We start from the raw sequence: 25,681 nt of genomic DNA on the forward strand, positions 1-25,681 counted from the left end.
AATTTATTCTGGTACAGCTCTTAGTTTTTAATTCTGAATCCATTATGTACGTACTACTTCTATGCATTTGTAACAAGCAATAAAAATGAATTATATGAATGAGAGAATTATGCTTAGTGCACTATTCTACAATCTATTTTATTGTTTTTACATTTTTATTCATTATTGAAACGTTGATCATACTGAATACCATAAATATCAACTGACAAAGATATTAAAGTGCAACAATAAATATAATGACAAACTGAGCCATTTAGATGATTGCTTGATATGAAATGCTGCCTCTGATGGCATCACATTTCACAGGTGGAGGCTCCAGAGAAAATGTATATTTATATAAAGATTTTCAAGTCTTCTATGAGGTAATATAAATGGTGATTTCACTTTGAAGATTTGATGATGCTTGTAATTCTTTTAAGTAACTTGTTTATTCTGGCCATTATTCTCATATCAAGTAACAGGACTGAATTAAGTGAAGATGTTGAATATAAACTAGCTTGTAGCTAAAAATCAATGCTATCACTTACGTCTTCAACAGATAATGCTTTGAATAATATGTTCTTTTTTTTCTTATAAGTAGTTTGACTAATTCATATTGCTGCATCCCCCCTAGATTACATACATACATACAATGTTATGTATACACACACACACATTATATTTTGATTTATTTACAATTCAAACACATTTTGCTATCTGAAGCAAGACTCATTACATATAAAGAAAGAAATAATGAAATTGATCTTTGTGGGAAGAGTAAAAGAAATCAATATGAATTTGAAAGTTAGAGATGTCGTTTTGAGTTTTTACCACTGCATAAAGCCGTGTGTGGCTAAGAAACTTGCTTTCCAACCATGTGATCCTGTGTTCACTTCCATTGGGCCAACCAAAGCCTTGAGAGTGGATTTGGTACATGGACACCAAAAGAAGCCCATTGTATGTATGTATGTGTGTGTGTGGGCGCATTCTTGTGTATCCTTGTCCTGACATCACAAAATGGTTGTAAATGAGCATCACTGTCATATAAGTGATGTTGTTCATTTCTAGTCTTTCATAGAAAACATGACTGACCATGGAAAATATTACCTTGCTTGGAAACAGGTGAGGGTTGGTAATAGTAAGGGAGTCCTGCCATAGAAAATCTGTCTTAACAAATTCTGTTTGATCTATGCAAGCATGGAAAATGGGCATTAAATCATGATGATGATTATATATATATATATCTCTCTATCCTTCCAAGCACTGCTGTAAACAACAGGAGCCAGCGAGAACATTAAAACTTAGTGTGTATGCACAGCAGAGTTCAAGCAACTTCACTCTGTGTACTTTAGCTTCATTACTATGGCAACAGTCTGGATACTTATTGATCAAACCTTGTATTCATGCACGGATGTTCATTATCTGAATATTTAGAGTCTTTGTTTTCTCTCCATTTACATGTATATATGTATGTATATGAGGGGTTACCCAGAGAAACTAGAATTTTGCAATGCTAATTTATTCACTTAGTTTTACATATTTACACTTTTATTGCCTTCAAAGTATTCTCCATTTGAAGTAATGCATTGGTCCAGTCATGTTTTCCACTGTTCAAAGCAGTCCTGGAACTCTTGTGAAGTGTTGCCTTTTCATGCTTCTGTTGTTCTTTTCTTCACCTCTTCCAAATCTGCAAAACGTTTTCCTTTAAGGACTCTTTTCATTCGGGGGAACAAAAGAAAGTCACAGGGAGCGAGATTGGGCAAATAGGAAAGGTGGGTGAGTGAGGTCATGCTATTTTTGGCAAAAACTGTCTCATATCCAAGGTGATGTGCGCAGGTGCATTGTCATGATGAAACCACCACTCTCCACTTTGCCACAAGTTGGGACGTTTTCATCTCACTGCATCTTGTAAATGCTTCAGAACTGCCAAGTAAAATGTCTGGTCAATAGTTTGACCAGGAGGAACAAATTCTGTGTGGACAATTCCTTTTGCATTAATGAAATAAATCAGCATCGTTTCAATATTGGACTTCACTTGGCGTGCTTTTTTGGGGTGTGGTGACATTGAGTGCTTCCACTGACTTGATTGCTGATTCGTTCCTGTCATAGCAATAGCATCAACTTTCATCACCAGTGATGACCTTTGGAAAAAGGTCTGGATCAACTTCCAACTGTTCTTTCAGTTCACAGCACACATTCAGTCATGACTGCTTTTGATCTGTGAGCAAGTGAGGTACAAATTTTGCTGGAACTCTTTTCATTTGCAATTGCTTGCTCAAAATTCGTTGGCAGGAGCTCCAAGATATACCAGTTATATCAACAAGTTCATCAATTGTTCAGCAATGGCCATCTAAAATCAGTTCATGAATTTTGGTGATGTTTTCATTTGCTCAAGAGGTCGACGGTGACCCTGAATAAGGTGGGTCTTCAAGTGAAAAGTGACCATTCCTAAAGTGTGAAAACCATTCATACACTTGTGTTTTGCTCGTGGCAGCATCCTCATAAGTTGTTTGAAGCATGACAACTGTTTCAGTCACTGTTTTCCCCAGCAGAAAACAGAATTTCATGGAAGCACGCTGTCCCTTCACTTCAGCCATTGCAGAAATTGACAAACAGGGAGAAACTCTGCAAAACTAAGACACACCCCATGGCAGTATGACTTCACTCAACGACACCAGTTGGCAGACTGTTGCTTGAGGGTTGCATCAAGTGGCTTCCAGTGGCAGAAGCCTGAACTACAATGGGTTTGTCCCATAGAGCACATTTCTGTTTACTTTTGGGTACCCATCATATTTTATATATTTAACCTTAGCAGTTTTATTTGTTTATTTGCATCATTATCTCCATATTAGCTCACCTAGATTCCTCTTATAACCATCCTTTACCCAATGGACTTAGTCTTCAATAAAGATATCAGGAGTTAAAATCATATGAGCACTATGAAATTTTTCTCTATATTGAGCATCTTTGGTTCTCATCTGTTGACTCTATCTTTCTAGGTATGTATGTGTGTGTGTGTGTGTGTATGTATGCATGCATGTATGTCAGGTCACTTTCGAGTGCTACTGGTAACATGTAACCCAGTACAACCTGTTGTATGGTCGGGCGAAATGTATGTACGTACTTCTATGATAAATATAAATAGAGAATAAAAATAATCAAAGCAGTAACATGTATTTTGACCAGTGATGACAAATTAAGAAACAAGCATCATTAAATGTGAACATGAAAGAAAAGATTATGTTAATAGGAATAAATAATTCTTGCTATGTAATAAAATATTTTGAGCATTTGGCGAAATTCCAAATCAAAGTCTATCAGGTTTATCTGATTAAAAAAAAGAAAAGGAATTCTGCACTTGTGTCTCCTCTTGATAGGTCATTGTTGAAGCTTTACTCAAAATAAATGCCATGGTGAAATATTGAAAGGATTGGCATGCAGTCATCAAGGAAATTGATCAAGGAATGATAAAATGAGATCTGTAAATTTTTAATAAGGTTTCTCTATAAATTATTCATTATTTTTTAATATTAATAGTTGCAGTTCAATAGTTTGCTTGCATTTATTGTATGTTGAACACCAATCATTATAATAGATATAACATATATCACATGAGGTTGGAAAATACTAATATTAAAAGGAAAATAAAATCAGGCAGAGAAGTCATCAGGTTATGTGGAACAGCAATCAAAATAAACATAACATTTATATATTACACATTGAAGAAAAATGGTATTAATAATGGTGAAATAAATCATTTTAAAGGTGAATTTTAAAGTGGATTCAGCTAGAAATAATGGCAATACTATATTGAAATAAAAATGACGCATAAATTAAAAAATGATTGGAGACTACCTGCTGGATATGAACCCACAAACAAACTAATAATGGTTTCTAATTTAGACATAAGGTCAGCAATTTTGAGAGGAGAAGGTGATTTGATACCTTCAAACCCAGGACTTAGCTGGTATTTTATTTTATTGACTCTGGTGAGATGAAAGATTGTAAAGAACAAGAAATACTGCAAGCCAGCATTTCTGACACTCTAATGATTCTGCCAACTCACTGCTCCAAAATGATATTAAAAATAATTGAAATAAAAAACAGAGCTTTATTTAAGTCTTACTTAGACTTGGAGCAATTCATGAAGTCAATAAAATTTTACTGAAAGGCTTAGATTGAATATATTTTATTCTTGTAGAAATGAACAGATATTTAAAATTGTCTTCTTACACATACACTTTATAAACCCCGACATTTTTATCATTTCCTAAGAAGAGTTAAATCTAACACAATGATTTTTCAGTTTCCAGTGAGTCAAGTACTCTATCAGGAAGTTGTTCTTTCCTCTCTTTTCTTTCCCTGTGATATAAACAGAGTTCCAGTGTTTTATTTAGTGTTTGCACATTTTCATTGGTGAAGTTCATATATGCTCAACTTTTGGATAGTGCAACTTCCCAATAACAATAAACAATGCACATCACTCTAACTAATACTGACGGGCTCTGCCTAATAAAAAAGGAAGAAAACAGAGGATTGCTAAATGCAGAAGACACTATTAGCACTTTGCTATTGGGATTAAAAAGCTATTCAATGTGTAGTGAAGAAAGAATATGATTAGCAGCTAGAAATATCCCCCTCCCCCCAAAAAAACAGGAGAATTCAAGAATAGAAGGAGTAACAAGAAAAGTAGCTGGAAAGAGAAAGAATTACATGACTAATTCATGCAACAAACCAAGGATGTTCAAAGTAAAGAATGTTGGTTGTGGCTAATGGATGGAAACCTGAAGTGAGAAACTGGATTGCTAATTATAGCTGTTCAGCAACTAGCTGTTAGAATAAAACTGATAAAAGGCAAAGAATGATAAAACTCAGAGAGCAAACGCAGAACCTGTGGGAAAAGAAATGAAAGAATTAACCACCTTTTAAGTGAATGCAGTGAGCTAGTATAAAGAGAGTATAAGTGTAGGCATAACTGTGTAGGTGAAAGAATGCATTGGGATGTTAGCCAAATACATGCATTCAAAGTAACAGAAACAAAGTATGAACATGGGCCAGAAGGTGTGATGGGAAACAATAATTACAAGATTTTATGAAAAGACTAGATATGATTGTAAAGGACAAAAGGAAAGATATTTATATAAAAAAAAAAAGAAAGAAAGAGTGTAAGATCATAGACTTTGCAATACCATATGATAACTGAGTGGATACTAAAGAAATTGAAAAAAATATCATGACCTAGCCAGAAAGATGAAGAGGTTATGGAAAACTAAGATGACAATTATTTTTACGGTAATTGGAGAACTTGGTACAACACCCAAACTGCTACCTAAAAGACTGATAGATATTAAAATTGAGACTTGCATTGTTGACCTGAAGTGCAAACTTGTATCCTGCAAGAATCTTAAGAAAGATCCTTCAGATTTGAGGAAACTTGGTGTCACCAAATCTCAAGGCAACATCCTGCTAACTAATGCAGCATGTAATGGCTTCAATAATAATAATAATAATAATAATAATAATAATAATAATAAACTATTGATTCAAAATATCAATATTTGTTACAATATTGGAATTGCTTTTATCATCAAAAGAAGTTATGCTGTGAAGGTACTGGCATAGCTGTGGTTCAGAAATTGCTTCAAAACTACGTGGTTCTAGGTTTGATTCCACTGCAGAGCAACTTGGTAAATGTCTTTTATTGTAGCTTTGGGCTTCCAATGCCATGAGAGCAGCATGAAACTGTTTAGAAGCTTGTCATGCATGTATATCTGTGTGTACAGGGAATTTTCTTTTTTTCTAATTATTCATATTCTTCCTACAAAGAAACTGTGAGCATGAGTTAAATGGAATTTGTTGAGGCAGACTTTTCTATTGCTGTAAGTCCTTCTTGTTGCCATCCCTCACTTGTTTTTAAGTAAGGCAATATTTTCTCATAGCTAGAGTGTTTTTCCTGGAAGATTGGAAACAAACAACAATGGTGATGCTTGTTTACAACCATTACAGGATGTCAAGACTAAGGTTGATATGGACATACATGCATATGTACATACATATATATACACAATAACTTGTGTCTATCAAATCCACCTACAAGGCTTTGGTGTTCCTGAAACTATAGTAGAAGACACTTGCCCAAGCTGCTAAGCATCTTGAGATCACATGGTTGGAATCAAGCTTCTTAATGACATAGCCACACCTGCAACTATAACCACACTACACCTACATATTCATATTTTGTATTTTATGTTAGTTGAAGAGGTGAAACAAAAAGTAAATAAACAGTTTGTGAAAGAAAATTTACTCAATAAATTTGTATAATATACAAAAATGTTCTCAATAAAAATGTGTATAAAAATGTGCTCAATAAATTTGTATAATATATGCAAAATTAGTATTTGGAATAAATGTTATGCAATGGAGTTCCTACCTAGACTCTCATTTTAATCATAATAAATAACTTGCTGTACAATGATAAACATGTGTTAATGCCCCTCCAACCTTCATTCCATCAAATCAATTACTTCAAGATTCAGTTATCTCTCCCATACTCTTCTACATTAACAACTAACCAGCTGCCATGTGCACAGATTGGCCTTGCCTACATTTCTAAATCTTCTGCAAGCAGATCATGTATATATACACAACCTCTAAACACTTCAACACCCATTGCTAGACATGTACATTATCTATGAACAGGAATCTTTTATAAAAAACACACACACATTTTACAATAATAATGATTTAACAGTTTGATACATCACCAACATCAGACATCTTAAGAAAACAAACTAACCTTACAAAATCATTGCTAGTCATTAATGACATGCAGCTAAAACAATTTACTCTTTATCTCTACCTGTATTTTTCCTCCAACCACCAACTTGCAAGATCTCACAGTTAACGATAATATAGCCCAAAGTCCATATCTTTCAGTCTGAGAAAGTTTTTGACATTTCTCTCCAACCTCTGACCGAAATCAAAATAAAAATGATTCCAGGACAGTAGCTTGATGAATATGTAACAATTTTAACAACCAAAAATATTGGAAAAATATACCAATCAAAAAGAATACAATGGGAGGAAGATAAATATTATATATATTATAGAACATAAATTTATAAGGCTATAAGTGCTAATGTACTAGTATATAATGCTTTGCCAATGAGGCCTAGATAAAAGCAAAACATGTTCAGAGCTGTCTCCCATATTTTATAAAGAATTGAAAATAAAGTTAGTTGTTCACTAATATTGGATTTTTTGCATCACTATTATTTCTAGCTGATCCTGTAAAGATACCGGCATTAAATGTTATTTGTTCTCTAGACAGTTATATTTTCCTATGTATATTTATTTATTTAGTGATTCTTTCATCACCACTTCAACAAGTATGGTGTAAGTTAAGTTTTGTGCATGTGGTCATAATAATACCAAAACATATCTAAAAAAATATCAAATTAAAAAAAAATTAACATTCACAAAAATAATTAGAATTTTCAGAAGATGATTAAAATGCATCAAAGATATTTAAAATACCAAATACAAACCTTTGTCGCCAGTTCCGTCTTACACAATTTTGGTGTTTGCGATCACGTTGCTTTCTTCTAAGACTCTCTTGAAAACGTTTCATTTTAACCCACTTTCTACCAGCTGTATCAAATGTACACCAAATACACACTACAACACTTAACATGATGCCCCAATTGCAAATTATAACACCTGAAAACAAACAAAAATATGAATTTAAATTTTATTCAAATGAAACTTCATTAAAAAAATCAGACAAACTTAAGAAGTAATTATTTTATTTTGTTCTCTATATTAGTGTTGGTTAGACCAGTTTAATGATTACTGTCTGTATTTATATGTCTAGGGGATATAATGAAACATTTTTCTAAACATATTCATGTTCTGTTGCTTATAGTTCTTTCTATGTTTTCATAGAACATCTACCTTAGTCACACTTACTTTCCACTACTCACACACACAACATTTATTTCTCAATTAAATATGTTACAGTCTAGTCTATAACATTACCAGACTAAATAATAAAATAAAATAATTCAGTCATCTCTGCTGTAATGTAAAATTGTATGAAACCTTGGTATAAAATATAAAGGAAATACTTTCCTAATAACAACCATTCATGTCTAAAATGTGATGGAGAACATATTTTTAAGGCAGACACAAGCTTACTGGTGATTTCAGTTAAAAATAATGTATTGTTTATGTACATTATTAACTATGTTATTTTTTTGAAGGGGGTAGGTGCAGTATGGCTGAATGTTTGAGAATTTTGCTTTCACAATCAAGTTCAATCTTACAATGGAACATCTTAAACAAATGTTATTGGGGTGACCCAAATCTTATGAGTGAAATTGGATAAATGGAATATGTATAGAAGCCTGTCAGAAACAGCCTTTTCACACACACTGTGTCATGTTGATTCTACCTGAAAGTTACATTAAGGGTACACATGTTTGAGGATGTTTAGCCATTGACACATTAATTCAGTTGATTAAACAACTGGATCATTCTCCATTATTTACATTTGACGGATATTTGTCCTCATCTTGTTTGTTGTTAACACATTTCGACTGATATATCCTCGAGCCTTCATGAGGTGTCTTGGGGAAATTTCAAACCTGGGTTCTAATTCCTAAGGTAGTTTTCGATGTTATTATTATTTCTCAACAAACAAGATGAGGACAAATATCTATCAATTGTAAATAATGTAAATAATTCCTCATATCTTAAATATAGAACTGTATGGAACATTCTCATCAAACAACAGAGCTTCTCCATTATTTTTGGATGTGAGACCCTAAAATTCATTTGTAATTTAGTGCATAAATTACCAAATCCAGGATAAAACATGCCCACAAAGGAGTCTCTGAATAGTTACACAACCTGCTAAAAATAGAAGCCAAATCTTCTTCAAATCCTACCTACTATCTTAAAAAGAAATACACTGGATAATACAGTCCTAGATGCACTATACCTAAAGAAAAAGCCAAGATAGTCACAGCAGAATGCTTATGAAGAGAGGTCTGCTCAACCAGGGCTGACTTGGAAGGTAAACAATAACATAGGACAAAAAAACAAACAAACAATGCAATTGTCTTGAAGTTAGAAGAAAGGACAAGGTTTTAGAATTTAATTAAAACAGGATTAAATATAATTTTGCTTTAAATATGGTTTTTGTAAAGAGAAATAATAGGTCAACTGCAAAGATAAATGCAACTCATAAAAAACTAAGATTCTGGTTTAAAGGAGCAATGCTACTGTAAATGTTTCATCTGAGATGATACATTAATTTGTTGGAATTGGAGTTGGACACAACAATTTTTGATATATTAAAGAACTGCAAAAGGACTATAATTAATGTACTGGGATTCATGACTGTGAGTAAGAAGTTTGCTTCCTAACTAAATGGTTTCAGGTTCAGTCTCACAGCATGGCATCTTGGGCAAGTGTCTTCTATGTCTTCTACTATAGCTCTGGTCTGACCAAACCCTTGTGAGTGGATTTGGTAGAGAGAAACTGAAAGAAGTTTGTTGTATGTGTGTGTGTGTGTGTAAGTATATGTGGGTCTGTAGGTGTCACTCTCCCCTTGGGTTGACATTGCATGATAGTTGTAAACAAGTGTCACCACTGTGCAATCTTCCATGAAAACATGTCTAGACATGGGGAAATTTTACCTCAGTTGGAAACAGGTGAGGGTTGGCAACACAGAGGGCATCAAACCATACAAAATCTGCATCAATGAGCCATGCAAACAATAAAATGGACATTGAAACTATTATGATGATGATGATGATGATGAAGAAGATGAATTCATATGCTAGTGGCAATGAAGAGCATGAAATCTTCAATGCAAGTAAATTACAGAAGTGGATATTTGTTTGGTACTAGCATGCAAGTGATTTGAGTGTGTATTTTTATACATGAATGCCATATTTACCACTTACTGTTCATATAATTGGCTGTGATACCTGTATTCAGCTAAGCAAACCGAGGCAAGTAATAAAATATATTTTGTCAAGGTAAACCATGACAGTTGAAATGCAGTGTTCAGTATTAATTTATTGCAATAGTCTTGTATCTCAACCATGTGCTTCTTGTAAGCATACATTGTCAATATTGCTTATTATTCTTGTTTAGTCTTGATGCTAAAGTTATCACTTCCCACCAATGTCATACTTAAAATATAATCATTACTATCATTATCATCAACTTAATCTGTTGGATTACTTTCTTTCCAAACTTGCACAACTTCTATCTAGTTATTTATTACATACTTCCCTGATTTAATCATTCTTTGACTGCATTTTTTGCTTGGTCTAACTATTAGGAGACTGTATCAACTTATGGTGGAATTTTGGGCAAAAATCATTATACTGTTATGCTTCTGCAACTGGGTGTGTCTTGTGGCTGAATAAACACAACTTTTGGAAATGTATTTGTCTGGCAAGTGATTTGATCTTAGAATGTGTGTTGAAACTAAAACTGCTCCAGCAAGGAAGATACATTTCAACCATTCAAAAACAAATAAAATAAACATTTATTATTTGGTATCAACATTTTCATCACACTAACTTCAATCTGGTCACAGACAGTTTCATTACAACTGGTTTGGAGCAAGGCTGTTGGTCAGTTTATCTAGGCTTCAGGGATTATAAATATAATTTTTTCTCATCTATATTGGTCAGTCATTTTGGTTGTCACTGCCTGGTGCTCATACCTGGTCAGTTAACTTGACATTTGGATGTAATTTATATACCTCTCTTCCTTGATAATAATTTGCATGTTTGCAAGTGAGTATCCCATTCAATTACATTCATCCTCAGATATTATATTCATCCTCAAAGTTAATTGGTTCTCATTTAAGGCTCTATGCATATTAAGAAATCCATATTTTCAAAAACATAGAAGTTAATGCTATAATATGAATGAAATGAAGTTCATTTTAGAAAAGAAAGAACATTATTATTGAAAGACTATAAGAAATAAAGTGGTTGATTCATAAATATTTGCTAAGGAGAAAGTCAAATATGTACAAGATTTCTGAGTGACATTTCAGCAAAGAAAATTTCCTTTATACATATTTTGGCATGAAAATATAAGATTCTTCAAAATACCATTTAGTCAAAAATAATTTCATATATAATGAAGTTTCCAATTTATAAGAGAAAGTAGACAGGTAATTGAGATGTAAATGTCAGGATATAAAGTATATTGCAATATAAGTAAAATTGCTCTGACTGGAATAGAATACTGAATCATGAAAATCTATTCCTAAAATCATCAATAGTCCTGAAGTAATCTCTTTGTCCTCAAACAAAGCCAAGTTAAGAACTTTGCATCAAATTCCATGCTGGAAGCCTTTAACCATTCTTTGTCAGAATCTTCCATTCAACCTAACTGTTGTATTTCTGACTTTAGAATATCATTCAGAGAAGTTTCTGAACTTATAAATGATATTGATCCATCAAAAGCTATTGGCCCAGATCAAACCCCAGTCATTTGAAAACTCTTTCTTCTGACATCTCCCCAATTCTAGTGATGTTGTTCAAGATTTGTTGCAAAGAGATTTTCTTTGTTCATGGAAGAAGTCTGTAGATTACTCAGTTTTAAAAAGCTCTGGTGGACATTCCTTCCCATCTCAACATACACCAATTAGTCTATCAAGCACCAATAGTTAAGTTGTTTGAATCTATCATTAACAAGCTCATCATTAGCCAATTTCTTTATTAACAAACAGTATAAAGTCAGATCCACTTCTAACAAATGGTTACTACTCATAGGCTAAGTAAGGCACTGGATAGCAGCTTTGATACTTTTGTTATTGTTTTAAATATCTGCAAATCATTTAACAAGGTATAGCACATCACAGGGGTCAAAAGTTAGAGGCTAACTGCTATTTGATAGAGCATTATAAAAAGAATTGAGAAAGTAACTAATGTGAATTTCTTTGGGGAAATAAATACATAAGTATATCAATGAAAGAATAATTTGGGTAAAACTTTAGTGCAATGTTATTACTTATTAACAACAACCTCATCCTAATACCCCTATGAAAAGTAGGGTGAGGCCATAGTTAATCCTACAACTTAAATGGTCTGCTAATATTTGAAAACAAAGGCATTGTTCAGGTCTGTTAAATATATCAATAAAATACAAGACAAATAAAAACAAAACATAAAAATATTTAAGGAATGAATTGTCTAAGGGGCCTTACCTAATGAATGGGCAATGAATAATACCTACGGTTATGGATATATTATTTTTTTTTTATATATCTGAGATATATATCAAATCTACAAGCCTGAATGAGAAAAATAAAGGATGAAGCAATGAATGAAAAAATTAACAATACTGGACTCTATTGGAGGGAGGTAGCCGATTAGTACATTATCATATTAAAATGCAGAGAGAAATTGTGTACTAAAGTAAGATTTAGGAAATGTTATTCCATTATGGATAGATCTAAGTTATACTTTCAAATTTGCAAGTAATTGTCTGTAATAGAAAAGCAAAGGTGAAAATGAAAGAATGAAAATGTATTCAGACTGATAGACCACAATTGAAGGGGTAACTGTGTATTGTATTCCCATTTTGGGATATAGAAATATATTTAGATACTTAAAATAAGGTTGAGGCTAATTTCAATTATAGAGAAAGTATAAGTTTGTGAAGTTATAAAATTGAAAACTTATAGAATTAATTACAATTACAATGGGAGTTATTCTGGCTAAGTTGGAGGTGAAGGGATAGAAATATAGGGTATACAGTCATAGGTGTATTTGAATACACCTTGATACACAAATACTAATAGGTATATGGATTAAGACTCATGGGTAATTTTTTAAAAATAAGTGCTTAAAAATAAATGAGTGCTTAAAATAAATGCTTAGAAATATATGGAGTAAAATCCCAAGGAAAAACTGGTGTATTCATATATATATATATATATATATATATATATATATATCATCATCATCATCATCGTTTAACGTCCGTTGTCCATGCTAGCATGGGTTGGACGGTTCGACCGAGGATCTGGGAAGCTAGAAGGCTGCACCAGGCTCCAGTCTTATCTGGCAGTGTTTCTACAGCTGGATGCCCTTCCTAACGCCAACCACTCCGTGAGTGTAGTGGGTGCTTTTTACGTGCCACCTGCACAGGTGCCAGGCGAGGCTGGCAACGGCCACGGTCGGATTGGTGTATTTTATGTGCCACCGGCACGGAAGCCAGACGAGGCGGAGCTGGCATCGGCCACGAGTCGGATAGTGCTTTTTACGCAACGAGTCGGATAGTGCTTTTTACGTACCACCAGACCAGGGATCCTGGCTGGTTCAATTCGATTTCGATTTCACTTGCCCCAACATGTCTTCGCAAGCAAGGGGGTTGGCATGGGTGCCTGTCGTACGGTCAGATTGGTGTATTTTACGTGCCACCGGCCCGGAAGCCAGTGGAGGCGGCGCTGGCATAGGCCACGAGTCGGATAGTGCTTTTTACGTACCACCAGACCAGGGATCTTGGCTGGTTCAATTCGATTTCGATTTCGCTTGCCCCAACATGTCTTCGCAAGCAAAGGGGGTTGGCATGGGTGCCTGTCGTCGGATGAGGTTCTATATCGACTTCGCTTGCCTCAACAGGTCTTTGTGTCCAAGGGAGGAAAGGCATTCATAAGTGGGCTGGGCTCACTTGTCCTGCCTGGTCTTCTCACGTACAGAATATTTCCAAAGGTCTCGGTCGCTGGTCATTTCCTCAGTGAGGCCTAAAGTTCGAAGGTCGTGCTTCACCACCTCGTCCCAGGTTTTCCTGGGTCTACCTCTTCCACGGGTTCCCTCAACTGCTAAGGATTGGCACTTTCTCACACACCTATCTTCATCCATTCTCGCCACATGACCATACCAGCGCAATCGTCTCTCTTGCACACCACAACTGATGCCTCTTAGGTACAACATTTCTCTCAAGGTGCTAACGCTCTGTCGAGTATGTACACTGACATTACACATCCATCGGAGCATACTGGCTTCATTCCTCACGAGCTTACGCATGTCCTCGGCAGTCACGGCCCATGTTTCACTGCCATGTAGCATGGCTGTTCGTACACATGCATCATACAGTCTGCCTTTTACTCTGAGCGAGAGGCCTTTAGTCACCAGCAGAGGTAAGAGCTCCCTAAACTTTGCCCAGGCTATTCTTATTCTAGCAGTTACACTTTCAGCGCACCCACCCCCACTACTGACTTGGTCACCTAGATAACGGAAGCTATCAACTACTTCTAGTTTTTCCCCTTGGAAAGTGACGGAAGTTATTTTCTGCAGATTTTCGGAGGTTAATACTCCTGAGCATCTGCCACATACAAAAACTATCTTCCCAGTTAGCCTACCTTTGACATTGCTGCACCTCTTATGTGTCCATAGCTTACACTGGGTACATCTTATAGAGTTTCTACCTACACCTTTTCTACAGATCGAGCAGGGCCATCTTCCTGAAGACATTTGTGGATTGTCTACCTTCCTACTTATTAGTACTTTGGTTTTAGCTAGGTTGACTCTAAGGCCCCTCGATTCTAAACCCTCCTTCCACACCTGGAACTTCTCCTCCAGCTCTGATAGTGACTCAGCAATAAGAGCAAGGTCGTCAGCGTAGAGGAGCTCCCAGGGACAACCTGTCTTGAATTCCTCCATAATTGCCTGGAGGACTATGATAAATAGGAGGGGGCTGAGTACTGAACCCTGGTGGACCCCAACCTCTACTTTGAATTTTTCTGTGTACATGTTGCCAACCCTAACTTTACTTACGGCATCTCTGTACATGGCTTGCACAGTCCTCACCAGCCATTCATCTATCCCTAGTTTCCTCATTGACCACCAGATAAGGGATCGGGGGACCCTATCAAAAGCTTTCTCCATGTCAACAAAAGCCAGGTACAGGGGCTTATCTTTGGCTAGGTATTTCTCCTGCAGCTGCCTTACCAGGAATATAGCATCAGTGGTACTTTTCCCTGGCACGAACCCAAACTGCATCTCATCTAAACTAACTCTCTCTCTAATTAGTTGGGCTATGACCCTCTCCGTAACCTTCATTACTTGATCCAACAGCTTGATACCTCTGTAATTATTTGTATCTAGGGCATCACCTTTACCTTTGTAGCAGTTGACTAGTATGCTGCTACACCAATCATTGGGTATGACTCCTTCGTGTATCACCTGGTTGACTATACGGGTGACTAGGTTATAGCCGACACCGCCAGATATTTTGAGCATCTCTGCAGTAATTCCTGATGGGCCTGGGGCTTTCCCTGTCTTCATGCTTCTAATTGCCTTAGCTACCACGGAACTATCAACTCGGATAGCTGGTCCCTCTGTTGGGTCAACATTCGGCAGATTCTCTTTATCCCATTCATTTTCTTTATTCCGCAACCTTTCATAGTGGCATCTCCAAACCTTTCTCTTTGCATCCTCATTTAGCGCAAGTGAACCATCATCCATGCGAACACACTTCTCTCCTACCACATCACGATTCTCTCTCACACACTGTCTTGCAACACGAAATACCTCAAGTCTTTCATCCTCATGGCTCAGAACATTGGCAAATTTTTTCTTATCCACTTCCCCTCTGGCTAAATAAACCTGTCTCCTAGCTTCCCTTCTGGCTGTCTGATACAATTCCCTGCTACCACCGTTCCTCCAGTCCTTCCAAGCCTGTCTCTTTTGTCTTATAGCCCTGTTGACCACAGAGTTCCACCACCATGTTACTCTGGGTCGAGATGGTACTTTGCTCCATCCACAGATCTGGTCAGTGGCTGTCAGCAGATTGTCCCGTAGAAATCTCCGGTTGCCTTCCACATTAAGTGAAGCTATATCCCCTTCTATTTTGTCAAAGGCTTCGAGTAGTATGTCTCTAAATCTCTGTCCATTTGCAGGATCTTTAAGCTTCCAGACCCTTCTCCTCCAAGCAGGTCTTCTTCTGGGCAACCATTTAGCTCTGATCCTGAAGTCGCTAACTACTAATCTATGTTGAGGAGTACATTCTTCATATATATATATATATTAGTAAGGTGTATATTTATTTATAAAGAAAATAATATATAAGGTATAAAGAGAATGTTGTCTTACACATAAATTAGTAAAGAATGGCAATCAATATATAGAGGAAATTACTCCTGCAAGTGACCTTGGAATTAACGTTTTTACCATTCCTTACTATCCTTATTGTGTTATTATTTTATTTTATCATTTTACCTTACCTCCTCACATATTGGGACTCAGTCACTCTCCAGCCCTTGTCCAATGTTTGTTCAACCTTTGTAAAATCCCTGTATATTACTGGCATGATGTAGAAAACTTGGCAGATTGGGCAACCCCATAGTAGAAACAGCCATAAGAGCTTGTTAGTTTTTCACTCATTTATTCTTATTCATTTCTTTATTTTTATTTATCTATTTATTTGCTTATTTCATTTGTATATTTTGATTACTTATACATATACTCTCTTTACTCTTTTACTTGTTTCAGTCATTTGACTGTAGCCATGCTGGAGCACCGCCTTTAGTCGAGCAAATCGACCCCAGGACTTATTCTTTGTAAGCCAGTACTTATTACATCAGTCCATTTCTGCTGAACCGCTAAGTTACGGGGACGTAAACACACCGGCATTGGTTGTCAAGCGATGTTGGGGGACATACACAGACACACAAACACATACATATTTATATATATATATATATATATATATATATATATACGACAGGCTTCTTTCAGTTTCCGTCTACCAAATCCACTCACAAGGCTTTGGCCAGCCCGAGGCTATAGTAGATGACACTTGCCCAAGATGCCACGCAGTTGGACTGAACCCAGAGCCATGTGGTTGGTAAGCAAGCTACTTACCACACAGCCACTCCTGCACCTATCAATTGTAATCAATTAATAAATAGATATAAATGAATGTCTACAGGCTGATGTTTGTTGATTGATTATCCTCTCCATTTTCTTATTTGCCTTATATATATATATATATATATATACCTATAAGTTGGTAGGTAGGTAGGTAGGTAGGGTAACTCTTAGCTGTTTCCTCTTGAAGCACATCTCCTTATTCCATTATTCTATTCAATATGTATCCATAGCTACTGTTATATGTTGATTGAAACCCTCATTAAAAATGAAATGGTGGAAATGTTATTTGCAGAGTTGTTGAATAACAAAACAGGAAAATGGAAATATACACACAGGTTAGATTATGTTGGATAAATGAGTGAGGAGTGCTCAATACAATTAGTATAGGATATGCTTTCTTTTATTGAAACTGAGTTAGGCTTTCAATTCAAGCTTCAAGCTATTGTAATCATTGTTCTCACCTGAAGATTGCAGTGGCATGAAACTCAAATGAGACAAACTCTCAGTTTTAACACACACACACACACATCAGTTAAAAAGACTCATTAGGAATGTACATGCATGCATGTGCACACACACATACACATGAAGACCAATAAAACGCTATATAGTTAGTTAAATAAATAGATCTTATGCCATATGTTTCTGTTATCCATAAAGAACAATTTTCTGTAATGGTTCTTTTGATTGTACACAGCCAATCCTTATTGATTTTGAAGCCCTAGCCTATTCCATCTTTTCTCCTAACATAACTGCTCACAACAATAAATACAAGCCATCTATAATAGAATCTCATCTAAATTGCTTGACTGTAATTTTTGATACTCTGCCAAATTGTGTACATTACTATTTTAGCAGAATTGTTTTGATTCAATTTCAAAAATATTCATCTACTATTTCTCAGCTCTGAATGAATTGACCAAGTTTCTTTAATCCAGTTAAATAGTAGTTGCATCTAATAAATAATTTGAACAGTTTTTTCTCATGCAAGCTACTGTGTCCATTTCTTATGTTTTTTAAAAAAAAATCATAAAACTATTTACATAGCAAATTAATGTATGTTTTAATCCAATGAATATAAGTGCTCTCAAAAAGAAAATTCCTAATAAAAACAATTTTGTTTTTTCTTTGACTGGGATGAATGTATAATAATACTCAGTCATTTAAAAAAGACTTATTAAATACAAGTTATATATTCACATTATGACATGAGCATTGCATTAAGAGGGTTTTTTTTTTGGCAAAGCATATATTATCTGCTGAAAGTAGACAGAAAGAAATTCCATTTTAGATTAGGTAATTTAGATTACAATGGGTATCTAGTAATAAAATATTATATAGTATGGCAATGAAACAGGAATTTTAAAGGCAGCAATTAGAAAGAGCTGGGCTAAACATAATCTGTTGTTTGTGTAATAGGAATTTAGGGTAAAAATTGAGTAATAGTTGAGAAGAAAATAGCCTGTAGTTATTATAGACATTGCTTAATGAATTCAATATTAATGATCTAACAGCATCAGTAAGAAAATGTGCTGTTTTGTGAGAAAAATGTTATAAACTAATATAGCTGAAATAAAGAAAGAACTGTGTACTCATAAAACATTCAACTTTACAGTTAACTGAAGCAAGATGTAAGAAATTTGTAAAATTAGGCAGTCAGAAGACTCATCAAATTTATTCATCCTAGCACAGAAAATTAGATATAAAACAGATGAAGATACAGTGAGGAAGATGATATTACAGTGTTGAGAATGTTGTTCCTGATGCCTAAATATTATTGTTTTCCCAGGGTTGGGTCATGACAACCCAATGGTAAATGATGACAATAATTTTTTAACCTAAAAAGAACTTCTAAGTTCTTTTTCTTACAACATTCAGTAAGTGAAGGGTTGAAATTAACGTGTGAAAATAATCCAATGGTTCATAGAAAATCTAGTGGTCACATACATGTACAATGCTCATATACAATCATCAACTAACTACACATGCCCATAAAAATGCATCAGTACACAGTTACATTGGAAACTAGTTTCTTTGAATAATTATAGTTAGTAGCTGTTATTAACAGGTGAAAGTAGGTGAGGAGGAAATGACTAAGTAACAAAGAAATGTGGTAGATAGGAAAATTATCATTATTTGAATCTTTAGCTACCTTAACCCATATTAAGGGTGTGGGGGTCTCAACATGGGGAGAGTAATTTAGGTGTCTAGCATACAACTCCCTTGGTAGAATGAACAGCTACCACTGACTCTCACTCACCCACTCACGTACCGGCTTAAAGTGTTATACTCCAGAACTTTGCCTCATCTAGTGGGCTAAAATGCATGAGTGGGTAGTGTTCGTACACCTAGTGGTGAGCAGAGAAGTTCTGCAACAGCCAATAACATGGATGGAGAAATCTCAAGACCAATGACCAGGTATCTGTAACTGAAGACAACTCCCCCTATACTTTGTGGACCACTTACAGTCTCTTTCCTAAATGTAAGCGGTTGGGCTTCTAGTTAGCACTCTGACTCATAAAAACAGTTCAAAGTGTATAAGCATTGCAGATCCTGCTAGAGTACTTTGGCTAACTCATACATCATCAGACACAGGGGCACCTAAGTTTTAGGCATGTGAAATAAATACAAATGAAAACAAATTATTAATCTTTAAATTTATAAAAAATTAATTTCAGAGAAAAGCAATACTAAAGTAATTCTTAATTGAAATGGAGAAAACATAGTCAAACATAATCAATTTACTACAATATCAGAAAGAAGTCCAATGAAAAGATTTGGTTTCTGATAAAATTATACTTGTTTGTTTGCTCATTCATTTTATATGTTTTTACAAGGTAGCATGGGTTAAACAAATATATATTACTGAAGCATTGTTTTCAGCTGGATGTGCTTCCTTTCACTAACCCTCACCTTCTGCAAGCCTTCAAAAGTAAAAGAACTTCTGGAGGATTTGTTGATAGGGAAATGACAACAGAAATTATCAATCACAGCTCATGTGATCACAAAATTTCAACATTCTCACAAACACACCCACACACACATGTGTGTGTGAGTGTATGTGTGTGTGTGTATGCTGCCAGTGTGGTGCTATGTAAAACCACCCAGCCCACTCTGAAAAGTGGCTTGTGTTAGGAAAGGCATCCAGTTGTAAAAAACATGCCAAAACATAGAATGGAGCTTGGGTGCAATCCTCTGGCTAGCCAGTTCCTGTTAAACTGTCCAACCCATGCCAAAAAAATGATGATGATGATGATGATGATGATACATGCACATGCATAAATATATATTTGTATGTACATATATTGGCTTATGTCAGATGTATGAGAGAGGAGTGCTCAATACACATTATTACCACAGGCCAACCAATAATAATAGACCCCTGCCCAAGTTACTGCAGAGAGGAATTGAACCTAGAACTATATGGTTGCAAAGCAAACTTTTTAACCACACAACTATGCCTATATATATATAGTTTAATATAATTGAATTGCTTATTCAGGTTGTCTTTTTAAATGTTTATGCAACAATACTGTGTGATAAGAACTAATTTAGATCAAAGAGATTTGCTCAATGAATTTATTGTTGGTAAGAATCTAGCTGTAATTTTGAAATAAAATCTATACAAGTTTGTTATATCATTCTAATTAATATTCCACTTCTTTCTAACATAAAAAAAATATTTTAACAGCTCTTTCATTAAAAAAAATAAAAAGACATTTATTCCATTTCACAACTACTTAAACAACTGCTTGAATGCACTTGAACTCAAATTATTTCTAAGAAGATTTAATTTTCTAATTATTTTTAATTCTATTAATTTGAAGTATCATTTAAGACATAGGATATGTGATAAGTTGCAACTATTCTGTCTCACTTTAAATTCCTATTTTTGTGCAAGTCATGTAGAAAATAGCAATGATTTATATTGCATACTTCTGTTTCAAAAGTCTGCAAAACAATTAAGTACTATTATATTTTATAAACCTATTTTAAGTTTAGCCAGCCATCTTGGATTTAGTTGGACACACAGCAACAATAATTGACAGCTCAGAACACGAGCAGATTATAGCTAAATACAGCATTCACAGTCAACGTTACTTTGCAGAGAATACAAAGCTTCCTGTCCAACATTAAATTAATGAAGAGACGATAATGTTCACATTGTAAACTATAATATCCAATTTCTGATTACATTGCTTCCATTTAATTACATTGAATGAATTTCTATCCAGAAGTCATTAAATTACCAATATTTCTCAAGAATTTCATATTTTTCAATCTGCACTCTATGTGAAATGCAGATATATATTTCTGGTTTCAATTCTAGGAATGATTTTAGAGACTATACTAATGATCAGAGGAAATGTATAAACGGCAACATTTTATCTCTTTTCCTCCATATGAAAAAAGAAAAATAATAAATTCTAATTTAATTTTATGATCAATTAAGGAATAATTAGTCAGGAGTAACTATTTTTTGTGAGCTGAAGAAATGTATTTTATCTCTCTCTGAAATTACCATTTTTGGTTCTCCAATGTATACAATTCTTACTGGTTCTTAAACTTCTCTGGCAACTTCTCTGCTGGGGTAGAGACTGAACTGTTTACTATTCTGAACTGACTGCACACATTTGGTAAACAAAAACAGTAACTGAGTTACAAAAATGCTGCTATGGCTGTATCATCAACATCATTGTTGTTGCCATTGTAACAAAAATTGTGGTTTTTAAGAAATAACACAAATAAATAGAAATCTAAAACTGAATTGCTTCTTAAAATTCATATTTAGTTTAAAAGGAATTTTTCTCCAGGTTTCCTTTTCTCCATACTTCTCTCTTGTTTGTCTTAGTATGTTATTTAGTAAAAGCAGTAATACTTTTGGTTTGTTTGAAGCAAAATTGCAGTATCAAATGTATCATGTTGAAATAATAATGAAATTTCTAAGAGTTATTGATTTAATTAACTAAAATTGATATATACATCATCAAACATCTTTATGTTTCATATCAATATTAAGAAGCTTTACTTTGTGTCTTTGTTTCCTAAATTCTGCTTTATCTTTCACCCAAATAGGGGAAAGTGGCTTTGTCCCTAGCCAAAAGGAACTAATATATGGTAGAATGCTAAACAAGTTTTGTCCTCTTGACATTTGGAGTTAAAATCATGTTAAGATTGACTGCATCCCAATAACATACCACTGTTGATATTTAATTGTTGTTGGTATTGAACAAAAAAATGCACCATTAATATACTGTTGTTGCTATTTAATTACATTCTCTTTCCTCCTCTCAATTTTACAATATTTTAAGAAATTTCTGTTGATAATGTTTGGGCATAATGGAGTTGCAGTGCAATTAAATACAAATGGCAAGGAATGAGAATATAGCAGTAGTGGTGGTAGATATGGTGTGGGGCAGTCAGTCAGATTATTGCAGCTAAATGTACAGAGGTTTCTGTTAGTAAGAACTTTAGAAACTTATACATACACGCATGCATAAACACACACACACACACGGTGGTTGTCAACTTGAACATAACCACATTCATATTACCTGTATCAGACATGTTGACTTCTCTGATATGGGCTCTTGAGTGAGTATCATCTCCAAATTAAAGGGTACTGAATTTTTTTTTCATGTAGAGGAGGAGCCCAGTAGATAGTGTTGGCTTTCTGGACCTTGGATGGATGTTTCATCTGAACCTCTCTCTCATAACCCCTGATGTTAACATAATACAGTGAGTCAAGATATTTTAACTACCAGCTTGACTATTTTCTTTCATAAAGAAGGCTTTGCTAGGTACCATCCTCTAGTTATTCTTGTAGGATGTCAAACCTACCAGTGTTGTATATTCACCAAATCTTCAGTTATCTCTTAGACAGCTCTTGCAGCACTGGCTGTATGGTACTTCCCTGAACAGATCTGACACGATTAAGTCTTTTTCTGAACTGCCACCATACTGCCAAACAGCAGACTATCTTTCCGCTATACACCCATGTTCAATTTTCAATTAATTTTAATTATTTAGAATTTCTCCTCTACCTTTAACTAATGGTTTCTTCATTTTCTATGGGTGTAATTTTAATGGGTTAAAAATTCTGAGTTCCTATCATTAAGTATGCTGGCACCAAACCAATTATTTTTCAATACATGTACATAGTCAGTCTGTATTTGTTTTTGAATTCAAGTTATCTGAATTTACAAATGCATTTTGTTATTTTATTTGTTTTGATGCCAAGGCGAATTCATTCACGAAATCTTTGCATTTGTAAACATATATAAAAGGTATACTATATATATATATATATATATGTATATATAAAATAAAAACAAACATTTCTCTATTGCAAAAGAAACCAAGGAAAAGAATAAAAATGATCTCCAAATAACTGGTATATTTAAAATGTATGTTAATAGAATGAACCAAGAAGATCAGGAAATAAGTTTCAGTAGAGAAGAATCTAAATAAAATAACAAGGTTTTATGTCTTCTTAGTTGGCTAAAGAAGTAGAAAATATGCTTGGTGTGATAAGAAATAACAATTAAGCAAAGCAGCTAAACAGGTGGAGAGTGTAATGAAGTTTTAGATGTAGGTGTAGAGTAAACATGGTGAAAGGAAAAACACTAAAACATTTGGACAGCTGTTCTGTCATCTATATAAATGTACTAAAGATTTACTGGAAAAGACTGGCACCATTAATTCAAAGAAAGATACTAATAAAATGGTAAATTAATAAAAAAAAAAGTAGAACTTTAAAGCTATAAGGGCAAATATTAGATCTTAACGACTTGTTTTAATAAAAGAAATTACAAAATATTATAATCACAATTTATTAGCATCAAATTACTTGGATTTGGTTTTGTCAGTGACTTAAAATATGCCGAACAGATGAGAATTCATACATAATATTCCTTGGTGTACTTAGCAGTAAAAAAAAACAAAAAAACTTGATCATTACTTCAGATAAGTTGGTAGAAGGAAAAATCAGTAGTATATCAGTTAAAACACCTGCCAGTGTTTAGATATGTTCCTTTATATTCTGAATTTAAATCCTGTTGATTTAAATGTTGGAATCAATAGTTAAAAACAAAACAATGAATAAATAAAATGGTGAACTCAATAGAGCTTTTGATAGACTAAATGCTTGAGCTAGTTTCGTTTCTATTTGAAGTGAATTAATATTACTAATACCTGTGAAAAAGGCATGAATACTACAGTACCCTATTTTGACACTCATTCTTTTTAAATACACGAGATTTGTACAGATTCAAACATAACAATATCTAAAAAAATTGCTAATTTATAATGAAATCCTTTAAAATCTTTCAGAAATCAATACTTGTTTATCTAGATTTCAAAAAAATATATATAGCTACTATTACCACCATCACTACCACTCACCTCAGTTATTAAATAAATATGCTCCATCAAATTATAATTTTAGATGACAATAATTAGATTGCTGAGATAATGGAATTTGTCATAAATCTGCTCAAAAGCACAGAAAAAAGTTGAATTAATATAGCCTATCTTACATTGAAAATCTTGTTTTGATCCATCATCTTAGTCAACAGAACTAAAGGAACCTTTTAAATATGCATTAAAATACCATGTGTTATTTTGAGAATGATTCAGAGTAAAGTTATTTCTTTTATCCCTTTGTTGAAATGAGAAATTAAGAAGAACAAAATGTCTAAGCTTATTAAAATTAGTTATTTAAATCAGATTAGGAAAGGGGAATAAATATATATGATTCATGTGAGTTGATGTACAGAGTCGAAGAAATGCAGACTTGTGGGAGATTCCTTTTATTCAAACCAAATAGCTGCTTGACTTCACATGGGGATATAAACTAAATTATCACTAACAACAATTTAAAAGCTGAATAGCATCATACAATGTTGAACTTAAAGCGGAGAAACTGATTCATTTTGAAAAACAAATTTAAATAAAATCTAATACATTTTCTGTCAATCTGAAGTCAGAAATAATCTTGAAGAAAGCAATAACAAGCTAAGAGATTTAAAGAAAGTATCTAAGAAAGTGATAGTATTTACTGCATTACTTCTAAAATTAAGTTCAGTACTTTTATTGTGTGACACAAATGAATACACTGTACAGTTCTCTGAAATACAGCTTTTCCAGTGACAAATAACACTGGTCAACACAATTTTTCTGCTGGGGCGAGAAACATTTCTTTGTTAATTTTTGGGTGCTGAATCCAAAAATGGCCTCCATTTTCTCCCATCACATCAGGTTTGGGCTGTATAAAAAGAAACATTTTTAAAAAAAATCATAATTTTTGACCAAAAATGCTATTGTGCCCTTGTATTTCTAAATACTATTTTTAGTTCTTCAAGCTATAACAATGCAAAGTGACATTGCAACAAACACTTAAACATTACTTTTAGGCTGTTTGCTCATTTAACAAAGAAAAAAATTATAAGTAAAGCCATTTTTAACAGATGAACCTGACAATCCCAGGTGGTACATTTTTGTAATATTAAAAGCTGCATAATCAGAAATTTTTATATATGATTACCACCAGGTGGCCTTCACACAAAACAATAACAAATTATTTCTTTTGTGGTTTATAAATTTTGTTTGTTGTCACCTTGGCAGGAGTGTCTAAACACAGTGAATTCAGAAGACGCTGATTGGCTTAATTTGAAACTTGAATTTATCAAAAGAGTCACCAGAGTCGTTAGCATCATGCCTTCGCAAGAAAAATTTTTAGCAGCTAAAACAAATGTCACTTTCTACTGCAACCAACATGCTGAGTTCAC

General features: G+C 34.1%; 1 protein-coding gene and 1 long non-coding RNA gene across 2 annotated transcripts in view; one reads left to right on the plus strand and one right to left on the minus strand.

The window, feature by feature from the left end:
• LOC115232434 (diacylglycerol lipase-alpha) overlaps positions 1–25,681 on the minus strand; it is a 241,456-nt gene that overhangs the window by 108,850 nt on the left and 106,925 nt on the right. The window contains exon 4 of the mRNA XM_029802306.2: positions 7,527–7,698. Within this exon, the coding sequence (XP_029658166.1) occupies positions 7,527–7,698 (172 nt within the window). The remainder of the gene's footprint in view (positions 1–7,526; positions 7,699–25,681) is intronic.
• LOC118761939 lies at positions 5,268–22,703 on the plus strand. The gene is made up of 3 exons (XR_004997746.1): positions 5,268–5,357; positions 12,443–12,447; positions 22,694–22,703. It is a non-coding gene; the product is annotated as an uncharacterized LOC118761939 (long non-coding RNA).

The sequence above is a fragment of the Octopus sinensis genome, linkage group LG2 (assembly GCF_006345805.1).
Source record: "Octopus sinensis linkage group LG2, ASM634580v1, whole genome shotgun sequence".
Taxonomy (NCBI): Eukaryota; Metazoa; Mollusca; class Cephalopoda; order Octopoda; family Octopodidae; genus Octopus; species Octopus sinensis.